The sequence below is a fragment of the Somniosus microcephalus genome, chromosome 6, assembly GCF_052327205.1.
Source record: "Somniosus microcephalus isolate GS21.2 chromosome 6, FLI_Smic_1.0, whole genome shotgun sequence".
NCBI classification, from domain to species: domain Eukaryota; kingdom Metazoa; phylum Chordata; class Chondrichthyes; order Squaliformes; family Somniosidae; genus Somniosus; species Somniosus microcephalus.
The window spans coordinates 227,315,517-227,328,492 of record NC_140992.1 but is presented as its reverse complement, the minus strand read 5'-3'; the positions used below and the strand labels follow the sequence as shown (position 1 = coordinate 227,328,492).

The window sequence follows — 12,976 nt, the reverse complement described above, 5'->3', positions numbered from 1 at the left end:
AGCACACCATTTTTTTACAACAGCTTTAGATTCTAAACAATACTATGGTTGTAGAAAATCGATCAACTTCATTGTGGTAAGCATGACATCAGAAATATAAAAAGCTTCACTTACCGCTCAATAAAATCGTCTGTTTTATTATAGGCGTGAATTGTGCTCAGACCTTGAATACTTGAGGTGATGTGAGAGAACCAGGGGGATCTGCTAATGTTTTCTATTCTCTTCAGTTCTCTGATGCCTTTTTGAAAAAGTCTGCACAGAAAATAGCATTTAAAGTTTCTTTTGTATGGCTTCCCTCCCCAACTTTAAATTACTTTCTTTTGCTTTATTAATTCCTACAATAAGGACCAAGAGGACAGATAGGTCTGTTCTGAAGCTTCTGTCAATGGAAGCAGCTGCTAGAAGTTAAAATGAATAGTTTTAGGAATGGAAATTTGTGTACTTTCAGGGCTTGGCTTCAAAGATCCCAACATCTGGGTGCTTAGAAAGCTGAAGATCTCATCCTGGTGACTGTTGGGCCTCCAGTGAACAGATGCATTTCACATCATACCACATATTGGAAGCACACTCACCCAGACATCACCTGGGGTTAAGCACACTCTTGCTCTCCTCAACTCATGTATGGTGAATCAGCCCACAAACATAATTAAAGATGGAAAAACTTTCCTCACTAGTAGGATGAGATATGCACAGTAGTGCATGCAGCTACTGAAGCACATTTTGGCTCTCTCATGTGTGCTGCTATTTTCTTTATAAGGACACACAAACTAGAACCCCAAATTGGCATGATCTCAAACTAACCTGAAGTTGTCCAATTTTAAATTAGTTTGGCTCACATCCCTACTGACTAGCTCTAAATTTCCAACAGTAAGTCTTGTGTCTTGGCTCAGTACCTCCCTCATCAAGATTTCACGGAACTGTAGGGAAAGCTCCAGCCTAGCACGACATGAATCGGACAAAGTCAACATGGATTTACAAAAGGTAAATCATGCTTGACTAAACTACTGGAATTTTTTTACGATGTAACTGGTGGAATAGATAAGGGAGAAACAGTGGGTGTGGTGTATTTGGACTTTCAGAAGGCTTTCGATAAGGTCCTGCATAAGAGATTAGCATGCAAAGTTAAAGCACATGGGATTGGGGGTAAGGTACTGACTTGGATAGAGAACTGGTTGGCAGACAGGAAGCAAAGAGTTGGAATAAACGGGTCTTTTTCCGAGTGGCAGGCAGTGACTAGCAGGGTACCGCCGGGAATGGTGCTAGGACCCCAGCTATTCACAATATATATAAATGATCTAGACGAGGGAACTAGGGGCTAGATTTTCAGTCGCTTGCGCCAGCAGTTAGCGCCTTAAGAGAAGTGTTTTTCGGGCGCTATGCGTGTAGCGCCCGGGCGCAGCGCAGTTTGCGCCCCGCCCCAAATTAAGTTGCCCGTTAGCGCCGGCGCAAAGTTTAGCGCCCGCCCGGATGCGCGCGCAGAAAATGACGTCACATCCTCGTGCAACGCCCTTTGTGCGCCCCGATTCCAAACTTCAGTCGGACCGCCCCATTGTGCGGCTGGCGGCCGGAGCGTTTGGAAAAAGGAACGCAACACAACCAGCGCGGGCCCCGGGGGGCGCAAATTAAAGGGGACGTACTCTCCAGTATAAAGGCCAGCCTTTTTTCAGAAAACACTCTTGTGCAACGCATTTCTGGAGACACAACAAGGAGGATAGCTAACTGGTTTCAAGCAGCAAGAGCCAGGTATTTTTGGACTCAGGCCAGAGCGCTGCAAGTGGCCTTTTGGAAATTAGAGTGTTTGCCAGGATTTGTTGGGGGTTGCATGGGGTGCCAACGCGGAGCTGCAGCTCCATGTCCGTAGGGCTTGCAGACGCATTGTGAGAGGGGCAGCCCTGGCTAGAGGCAGAGGGGGCTACAGGCGTCGGCCACGTAGGCTTTACCCAGTCAGGCTATACCGCCAGCAGCGTTCCTACCTAAACATGAGTGCCGCGCGATGTGTTAAAAGGCTCCGATTCCGAAAGGAGGTGATTGCAGAGATCTGCCACCTGCTTTGCCGAGATCTGCGGCCAAAGCTCAGGTGCAGGACGTCTCTGTCGGTGGAAGTGAAGGTGACGGTGGCATTGAACTTCTATGCCACCGGCTCCTTCCAATACGCTGCTGGGGACATAGCAAACATCTCCCAGTACGGCGCGCATCGCTGCATCCGCCAGGTGACCGAAGCACTGTTCAGAAGGAGAAGCCAATTCATCTCCTTCCCCATGGCCCTGGAGAGCCAGCATCAGCGCGCATTGGGATTTTCCAGACTCGGGGAATTCCCCTTGGTGCAGGGCGCCATTGACTGTACGCATGTGGCTTTGCGGGCCCCTCTGGAGCATGGCGAGCAGTATCGCAACAGGAAGGGCTACCATTCTCTGAATGTGCAGCTGGTCTGTGACCACAAGCAGCACATCATGGCAGTCAATGCCAGCTTCCCAGGCAGCAGCCATGATGCCTTTATCCTGCGGCAGAGTACTGTGCATGACATGTTCCAGGCACAGCCTCCCCCAAGAGGATGGCTACTCGGGGACAAAGGCTATCCTTTGTGCACCTGGCTCATGACCCCGCTCCGCGCGCCCAGGACCGCTGCTGAAGAGGCCTACAACGAGAGCCATCAAACCACCCGCAACATCATCGAGCTAACTATTGGGGTCCTCAAGCAGCGGTTCCGCTGCCTTGATCGCTCCGGAGGAGCTCTCCAGTATTCGCCGGACCAGGTCTCCCAATTTGTGGTGGTTTGCTGCATGCTACACAACCTGGCTATCCGCAGGACTCAGGCACTGCCACCTGACGTTGGACCAGCACCTCAGGAGGAGGAGCAGGAGGAGCATGAGAAGGAGGAGGAGGAGGAGCAGGAGTACGTTCCCAGGAGGGAGCGACCAGGGCCAAGGGCTGCACGACGCCACCTTATTACACGGTACTTCTAAGCCCCCTGTCAGGGAATGGCCAGGGGCCATGAGGGAAGATGAATGCAGCCGCTCCGCAACCCCTCAGCCGGCGAAGCCAACAAACACTAAGAAGAACAACCATGGAGACTGCATGAATAAAGATAATTTTTTATTACACAAAAATGAAAAGCCCTTCCCACATGAATCCCCAAAAACAATAAACGGGCCCCACAAAAAGCCCAACAAACGACTCACTCCCACAAACTGGGGAGGAGTCACTCCACCTTTCTTCAAACCGGGCCTCAACGTCGGCCTAACGCAAAAAATAAGCCCTCCAACAACACAACCATGGGCAAAATAAAGATGGCCACCGCCATATAAAAGGAAAGCTGGCCACACCCTCTACTGAGTGGCCCGCGAGGGCGAGACCTTGCCCAGCCTTTTGCCTCCCCTGCCCGGCCTGCTGCTCCTTCGCAAGCTCTGCCCAGTGGCTGCTGCGAGGCTGGGGGAAGGTGCCTGAGGCTCAGATGCCCTTCCGCCAGATGCCGCTGGGGGGCGGCCTACACGGCGTTTGGGCCTCGAGGGGCCGTCTGCTGAGTGGCGCACCTGAGCCTGGCCACCATCAGCTGCAGCCGCTTGCCCTTGACGCCCCAGTGGGGGAATGGCGGCGACGGATGGCGCAATGTGGGCCAGCTGGCGTGTGGGATGCGCTGGCTGGTGCTGTGGCGCGGTGGCACTCGGCCGGGCCCACACTGCAGGATCCGCAACAATCAGCCGAGGGGCGGCTTGCTGGGATGGTCCAGCGCGGCGGCTGCCCTGGCGATGCCTGCCTGAGACAGCGCGTGTGGCAGCAGTGAGTGCCCCTGTGGTCCTGGTGTGCGCGCGCATCACAGCCGCCAGGGTCTTGACGGCATCAGTCAGCATGCGGCCACTCACGGCAGTTGCTGCCCCGAACTCGCGCACACTGGTCGCCAGCGACTCGATGGCCTCAGGCATGCGCCCCACCACGCTCACGAGCTCCGTGTGGCGCCGGTCCGAATCCTCGGCCATCTTATCCAGCTTCCGCACCTCCTCCGAGGTGAAGGTGTCCGGACTGGAGTCGCGACTCTCCCGCTGGGGAGAAGGGGGCCGAACTAGGGGACCTTTGCCGCGTTGGTGGCGGCGAGTGTGCCGAACAGCAGCACTCCCCTCTGATCCTTCCCTCCTTTGGGGGGAAGGCCACGGGCCACGCGCACGGCTCCTGGGTGGCTGGACGCCACTGGTCCCAGAAGCTGCATTGCCCTGCGACAGTTCCTCCAGGCACTCGTCCAGTGAGGAGGTGTCAAGCATTTCCTCCTCTCCTGCGGGACGTGACTGTTCCCCCGAAGGTCCGGCTTGCTCCTCCTCCTCCTCCTGGTCGGAGGTGCTGTCACTGGCAGCTTCAGGGTCCTGGTCGTCACCAGCTGAAAGCAGGAATGCACAAGAGTAGCTTCAGAGTGAGGAGACGGCGTCAGCGAGGGAGTTAGGACTGGTGGCATTCAGCGCATTGGTGGGACAGTGGCAAAGGAGGTAGCTCGGATGGGCCAGTGCGACGCGAGAGGGCCAAAAGGCGAGGTCCTTACCATTGCCGGGCAGTGGAGGGTCGGATACTCCGCACGCTGTGAGGACAATTACACGGGTTCCCATGAGCACACACACGCGCTCCTCCAGCCGAGTGAGCTTCTGCAGCTTGGCGCGGCCACCCCTGGCACGCGCCTGGCGATTAACCGCTACTTTAGCCTGCAAGAGAAAGGACGGGCTGTAAGTGCGCAGTGAAGCCCTGATGTAGTGTGCACTGCCTCCCATGGTGGAATAGCATGGACAGAGTGAAGCCCTGATGTAGTGTGCACTGCCTCCCATGGTGGAATAGCTTGGACAAAGTGTAGAGTGCCGAATGGCCATGTGATGCTCATGACTGTCCCAATGCTGCTGGCTGAGGGCTGGCCAATAGGACTTTCAGATCCCTTTGCCCATCATGTCAGGTGTACATGCAAGAATGAGGAGGAGACTGGAAAGGCTACTCACCTTCACAATCCTGGTCAGATCGTTGTATTTTTTACGACATTGTTTGTGGGTCCTGGGGGCATCGCCGGTGAACGTCACCCTCTGGGCGATCTGCTTCCAGGCTTTGGTGTAGTCGTGGTGGGTTGGATTCCTCCCACTCTCTGGGAACAAGATCTTGCGCCTCACCTCCAGAGCTGTGACCATTATGTCCAGATCACCCTCTGAGAAGCGCAGGGCACGCTGACGGGCCTTCTCTGGCGTTGCCATGACTCCCTGGGGCTGAGCAGCAGTGTTGAGGCCTCTTTGCAAGGCTGCAGTGTGCAGGGCGTGGCAGCAGACCAATTCGTCCCTTCCCCCTTTAAGAGCTGGTCGGCGCCACGGGGTCTGCTGTCAGTCCAAAAATGACCGCACCCGCACTGCGCCCCGCCTGGGCGCTATCCCTCTGGACCGCCGGCTTAGCGCCTAAAGATAGGAGTGGAACGCCTCTTTTAGCGCTCCACCAATCTCTTAGGGCGAAGCCACTGAATTTCCGGCAACGGGGCGCTACTTTGGGGCGGGCGCTAACTTCGGGCGGACGCTAAGGTTAGCGCCCCAAAACTGTCTATACTGAAAATCTAGCCCTAGATGTAATATCTCCAAGTTTGCAGATGACACAAAGCTGGGTGGCTACTGTGCTGTGAGGAGGATGCAGAGAAACTCCAGTATGATTTGGGCAGGTTGGGTGATTATACTGCATTTGCCATGCATCTGCCCAATGTGGATAAATGCAAGGTGGCAAAGGTGGATTAATGGCAAAAACAGGAAGACAGATTATTATCTGAACGGCAATAGATTGGGAAAAGGGGAAGTGCAACGAGACCTGGGTGTCCTTGTGCACCAGTCGCGGAAGGTAAGCATGCAGGCGCAGCAGGCGGTTAAGAAGGCAAATGGTATGTTGGCCTTCATAGCGAGAGGATTCGAGTACAGGAGCAAGGATGTCTTGCTGCAGTTGTACAGGGCCTTGGTGAGACCACACCTTGAGTATTGTGTGCAGTTTTGGCCACCTTATCTGAGGAAGGATGTTCTTGCCATGGAGAGAGTGCAGCGAAGATTCACCATTCTGATACCTGGGATGGCAGGAATGACGTATGAGGAGAGATTGGGTCGATTAGGCTTATATTCGCTAGAGTTTAGAAGAATGAGAGGGGATCTCATTGAAACTAATAAAATTCTAACAGGACTAGACAGACTAGATGCAGGAAGGATGTTCCCGATGGTGGGGGAGTCCAGAACCAGTGGTCACAGTCTAAAGATAAGGGGTAAGCCTTTTAGGACAGAGATGAGGAGGAATTTCTTCACCCAGAGAGTGGTGAACCTGTGCAATTCTCTACCACAGAAGGCAGTTGAGGCCAATTCATTAAATATATTCAAGAAGGAGTTAGATATATTTCTTAAGGCTAAAGGGATCAAGGGACATGGGGAGAAAGCAGGGACAGGATACTGAATTTGGATGATCAGCCATGATCTCATTAAATGGCGGAACAGGCTCGAGGTGCCAAATGGCCTACTCCTGCTCCTATCTTCTATGTTTCTATGAATCTCAAGTAGTTTACTGGGTTCTCTCATCTAAAGTTTGCAGATGATATGAAACCTGGCAAAGTAGTAGATAGTGATGAGGATAGTTATAGGCTTCAGGATGAGGTAGACAGGATGGTTAAATGGGCAGAAGCACGGCAGATGGAGTTCAATGCAGCGAAGTGTGAAGTGGTGCACTTTGGGAGGACTAATATGGAAAGACAGTATACTATAAATGGCACGATTCTGAAAAGTGTAGATGAGCAGAGAGACCTTGGTTTACATACACACAAATCCTTAAAAGTGGCAGGGCAAGTTGATAAAGTGGTTAAAAAAGCATATGGGGTACTTGGGTTTATAAATAGATGAATATAATATAAAAGCAAAGAGATCATGCTAGAACTTTATAAATCACTGGTTAGGCCTCAGCTGGAGTATTGTGAACAATTCTGGGCCTCAAACTTCAGGAAAGATGTAAAGGCCCTTATAAAGGGTACAGAGGAGGTTTACCAGGATGTTACTAGGGATGAGGGACTTCAGATATGAGGAGAGGTTGGAAAAGTTAGGGCTGGTCTCCTTGGAACAGAGAAGGTTAAGAGGTGACCAAATGAGGGTTTTCAAGGTGTTGAGAGGTTTTGATAGAGTAGAGAGAGAAAAATTATTCCTTCTGGTGTGTGGGTCAATAACTACAGGTCATAGATTCAAAATCATTGACAAAAGATCTAAAGGGGGGATGAGGAGAAATGTTTTCACTCAGAGTTGTCAGGATCTGGAACGCTTTACCTGAAAAGGTGGTGGAAGCTGATTCCATAAATAATTTTAAAAGTGAGTTGGACAGGTACTGGAGGATGAGGAACCTTGAGGAACAGGATTACGGATATAAAGCGGGGATGTGGGACTAAACACGACCGCTCTTTCGAAGAGCCAGCGCAGGCACAACAGGCCGAATGGCCTCCTTCTGCGCGGTAAGGTTCTATGATTCTATCTTTAATTTACTTTAAAATGATGACAAATCATATTTTTCTTTCTCTTATGTACTTCAAAAAAAGGCGAAAAACACTTTTCAATAAGACCTACAATTTGGTAGACAATTAAAGAACCCCACTCCCGGCTACTTGTTGTGAACCCTCATTATATGAATCTGATTATAATACCCAATAACATTTATTATTTTTTTTGTTGACCACTAAAAACACAGTCCAAAAATGGACTTATCAATAGTCCTTAGAAAATGAACACCTACAAGATGACCTCATATGCAGACCCATGAGTACTGACAGTATTGTTTTTTGTGCACTGATTAGTTTAAATGTATTAATGACTTAAATAGCACCCACAGGAATTTGATGCAATTTCAGTGGACTAAAAATATCACACAAAGGAATTTCAACCTCTTCATGTTTCCAAGTAGCAGCGTTAAAATCAGGGAATTTACGGGACTGGAGGGTCTATTTTAAATGGGTGCTGGAGAGAAGTATTGGTCCACCATTTTGGTAAATAAACTCATATGGTCAGTACCAGTACCAGTTACTGTATATCTACAGAAGGTAGTTTTCCTACAGTAATCAATTATAATCATATTTTTCATTACATGAGTTTACATTTTTTCCCCAATTTTTTGAGCCAGTACTTTTTCCAGTACTTCATGTGCTGGACCATGAGACTGTATCGCGTCTAATGTTTCAGTGGCTGCCTGGTCCTTCATGCTGTCTAGCACCTCCTGAATCACTTGAGTAATGTAATTGGGTGGGATGGTGCAGCATTGCCCTGAGAGACAGCTCCACCGTCTGTGCCACTGCTTCCGTTCCCTTTTTAGAACATAAGAACATAAGAATTCGAAGCAGGAGTAGGCCATACAGCCCCTCGAGCCTGCTCCGCCATTCAATAAAATCTGCTGGACACTCTCCCAGCTCATCAAGTGAATTGTGTGGGAGAAGACTACTGAGCAGCATTATGGCTCTGCCTATCTGACCCCCAGCATACTCAATCTAGACAAGACTGACTGCTCTATATTGAAGCTTATGGCCTCTATAGCCCAGGTCAGAGGAATGATATAATGAGTAGATAATCTGTTTTTAGTAATGCTGGCCAAGACACCAAGCAAACTCCCATGATCATCTTTGAATAGTCCCATGGAATCCTTTAAGTCCACCTTAGACGGCAGATGGGTCTCAGTTTAACGTTTCATCCAAAAGAGAGCACTGACAACAATGCAGCACTCCTTCAGTACTACATTGATGTGTCAGCCTAGATTATGTGCTCAAGTCTCTGGAGTGGGGCTTGACCCATGACCTTCTGACTCATATGTGAGCATGCTATCATTGAGCCAAGGCTAACACCTGGTTATATAATCATCATAATGAACTGACATCACAAAATACCACAAGACAGTTTCCCTGGCAAAAATGCGTTCAATTAAATTCAATTGCTCTGGCGCTCTGAAGGGACCAAATACTCAAGCCCATAACTTAATACAGGTGCTCATATAGTTTCAGCAGAAGATGACTAACAGTGAAGCATGTATTGTGACATAGAAACAGAAAATCCTAGAAATATACAGCAAGACTGTCAATATCTGGAAAGATGAGTTAAGATTTCAAGTGTAGGGCCTTCATCAGAATACTTAATAGGGTAGATTTTCCATGCAAGGACTCAGAAAATGTTAACCTATCTTTTCAAATACTGATGGACTGGCTGTGTATTCCCAGTATTTGCAACTTTTATTTTCATCTCTGATGTGATCACAGAAATCACAGAAATCACAGAAACCCCTCACTGCAGATAGAGGCCATTTCGGCCCATCGAGCCTGCACCGACACATATCCCACCCGATCCCCGTAACCCCTGCACCAACACATATCCCACCCTATCCCCGTAACCCCACATATTTAATCCCCCTAACACTAAGGGTCAATTTATCATAGCCAATCAACCTAACCCGCACATCTTTGGACTGTGGGAGGAAACCGGAGCACCCGGAGAAAACCCACGCAAACACGGGGAGAATGTGCAAACTCCACACAGACAGTCACCCGAGGCCGGATTCGAACCCGGGTCCCTGGCGCTGTGAGGCAACAGTGCTAACCACTATGCCACCGTGCTGCTTTACACTTTACTCGTATGTGTCCTCAATTTGTCACTTAAATCTTCCTAACGAGATCTTGAATTTTAAATTTAGCATCTAGAACTTTTTAAATGTTGTTCTCTATGGGGTATATTTTATGATTGTGAGTTCCTAGCACAGAGCTTCACCTGCCAAGACTATATAGTGGGAATTCTAACGTGGAACTGAAGTCAATCTCCAATACACTAGTAAAAATCCCCAAATCCTATGTAATAGAAATTGAATTGAATTTATACAGAGGCAGTAAATCAATAGCCCTTCCCTTTTGATTCCTCATTTCATTATTAAATGCATCAGAAACATTTAATAGATGTAGAACTAACCTGAAAATGATAACAAAAATGATAACCATGATAGCTACTGCGATGAGAAGGTAGGGAAACACGGCTGCCAAGGTTGCTAACGTGAACAGTACTGTCAGCACCTGTTGCAGAAAATTCTCAGCTTGAAAAGGTAGTCTCACATCCATTTCATCCATGTCCTTGGAAAAACGGTTGATTATCCTTCCAATTGGGGTGGTGTCAAAGAACTTCATTGGAGAGTGTAAAATCTTTTTTTTAAAGAAAAAAAATGAAATTTCACTCCAAAATTAAATGGTCATTACCCAGGTGAATATAATGTGAGACTTATATTAGTACTTTTCAATAACTCTTGGAAGTTTATCTTCTGTGTATTATAAGCACATTTTGAAAATCCATTCATTAAAAATACTCATGTAACTTATGTACACGCAAGAACTATTCACTTCTGGGTTATCTTCACTTTGTAGTTGAAAATGGGTAGAAAATGTAACCATATGTCTGGAGAAACCAATTAGAAGCCCATTATATAAAACACTTACAGGAAACTTCGTGATATCCGGCACCGACAACCTCCGGATAAACCAAAGTTTCCTGTAATAAGAACAAGATACAATAATCGGGAGCACAAACCACCTGACACTCAGTATACCTCATACTAAGAGAGGGCTGTAAAATATACTATGGCAATGACAGAAGCAACGCTAGGGAGAGTTAAACATTACCAACTGTTGTTTCAGTGCAATGAGCACGTATTGGGGAAGAGGTTCTAATAAGCTCACTAAGTTTGACAAGAAGCAAGACAACAACATTTCCCTGTGTCACTGGCATCCCAATTCTTAGTAGCCCATGGAAATAAAACAGTGATATCATCTCGGGAGGCAATAACTGTCCTATCCTGAATTGGGAAAGAGATGAGGAATACATCTTGAAGCTTTACATTGCAGCTTGTTAAAAATAAGGGCAGAGAAATTCAGTCGTGTTTGCGCCCACTTATGGGCTATAGAGTGGTTTGTGCCGGAGGTTTTTTAGCGCCCGAAATTCAGTTGGTCCCTAACATCGGCGTTAGCCGGTAGCGCTGCGCCGGCACCGGTGACGTCATCGGTGTGCGCAGCGCCCCGGTTCCAATGGTAATCCGTCCCGATGGCCAAATTCAGTTGCGGCCACCTCGCCCGTCGCGGCTGCAAACAGCGTTTGCAAAACGGTGCCTTGCAGCTCCGAGAGGCCGGCGCATAAAGGTGGCGGGGCGGCCTGGCCGCACCTCCCTCCCCGGACTCCTGCACCACCCCCCCGCGGCATTGGTGTGTGACTCCCACTAGCCCGGCACTTCTCCGTGGTGCTGGGCTCATTTGCCGGGGGAATCCAGCGGCGATCTCACGGCTGCAGGCAGCTCCTCCTTAAGAGAAGGAGGAGGCCTGCAGTACCCCAGCCTGCCGCACCGCATCGGGTGCCGCAGCGGCAGCTGGACGCCTGAAACTGACTTTCTTCGCCCCAAACGAGGCGGCCAAACCCTGCAATAGCGCCCGCCTCCGTCTTGGGGCGGCGCAACTGAATTTCAGGCGGGCGCTACGGGAATCCGGCCGAGCGCAAAATTTCGGGCACTAAAGGCCTGGCGCGGCGATACCGAATTTCTAGGCCAAGATCTTTCATAGAGTGTATCTAACTCAACTGATTTTTAAAAATGGAACATCTCTCAAAGATCACCTGTTGCTGATGTGGAAAAGGGGAAGCACGTTACCCCCCGTGTTTTCGTAATGAACTAAAATTAAAGGATTCTGGGCAGGGGAAGGGGTGGAGTCTCCCTAAATAGCAGAGAAGTATTGCCCCTAACACAGATTTGTATGTACTAGTGGACAAAACTCAGGGAAAAAAGCACTTATGGACAATGTGAATCTAAAAAGATTAGCATTTTATAATTCAGGGAGGCCTTGATTTTCAGCGTAATCTGGGAGACTGGAAGAATAGGGGGATAGAACATGAGCCTAGAACTTCAGCAGATCCTTCTAAGAGGCAGAAGCGCAGTGGAGCAGGACTTCTGCCCACCACTTTGCGCTTCAGTTGACCTGGTCTCAATTCGCAGCATGGAGTCACTAGAATATTCGGGCAGGCGCTTGTGCTGGTAGTAGTCCAACAGAGTTACCAACCCCAATGATGAGGCGTAAGTCGAAGTGGCACCCTGCTACTCTGAAAGGGGACAGCTGAAACCCCGAACAGGCCAAAGGAAAATGGGCTTGCAATTTTTTACAATTCCCCTAGCAGAGTAAAGGGGCAGTCTGTTAAAGATGCAGTTTTTCAACTTGGGGCCTTCTTAAGACCCAGAATGAGGCCTGCATCAATACTCTGCAGCCGTAAGTCAGCCGGGCCCATCAGGGTGAGCTGGGCAGAATTTGTGGGAACCCCGGGAACAACTCCCAGACACACTGCCAAAGTTTTCCATGTACATAATGAGCGCAGGTAGAAAAAGTGCCCTCCTCCAACCGCCCCATCCCCCATAATGCAATGTACATTGTGAGGGGCGGAAACCTGGCTATCTGGGTCCTGTCCCCAGTTGAATCCCCCTTGTTGTGCTTGGCTGTAGTCCTCCCCAACCACCCTAGGAGAATAACTTTTATACATTAAAATCGTTTCCTCAAAAGTATGTTGATAACGGGAATATCTGGGAGCAATCCATTATGCAGTTGTCAATTTTTAAATTTATTGGGCGAAGTTAAAGTTCACTTGTTAATGGAGCCAGTCTATTGATATTTCCTATTGTTTGGAGTACGATTACATATGATTTGCATTAACGATAGAAATTCAAAAAACGTTATTCCAAACAAAACAAGAAGGTGATCCTTGCACATGAACAAGTGGTTGAAGATAATGGGGGAAAAATTGGTGATCGCCACCAACTGCCATTAATGGCCGCCCGAAATGGCCGCAGCACTAACCGAACTAAATTGGTGTGGAGGTAATTGGCGCAGCGCTAACTTTAGGTGCAACACCATCCTGGTGGCATAGCACGAGGGATCTGGGACCTATTTGTAGTCCTGGTGCGGCGTTGCTGCTTCCCC

At 48.9% G+C, this 12,976-nt stretch overlaps 1 protein-coding gene across 1 annotated transcript in view; it reads right to left on the bottom strand.

Moving 5' to 3' along the window:
• The window catches only part of abcc12 (ATP-binding cassette, sub-family C (CFTR/MRP), member 12), a 146,713-nt gene that overhangs the window by 16,718 nt on the left and 117,019 nt on the right, over positions 1-12,976 (bottom strand). The window contains exons 20-21 of the mRNA XM_085991509.1: positions 9,948-10,174; positions 115-252 (exon numbers count right to left, since the gene is read on the bottom strand). Of these exons, the coding sequence (XP_085847635.1) occupies positions 115-252; positions 9,948-10,174 (365 nt within the window). The remainder of the gene's footprint in view (positions 1-114; positions 253-9,947; positions 10,175-12,976) is intronic.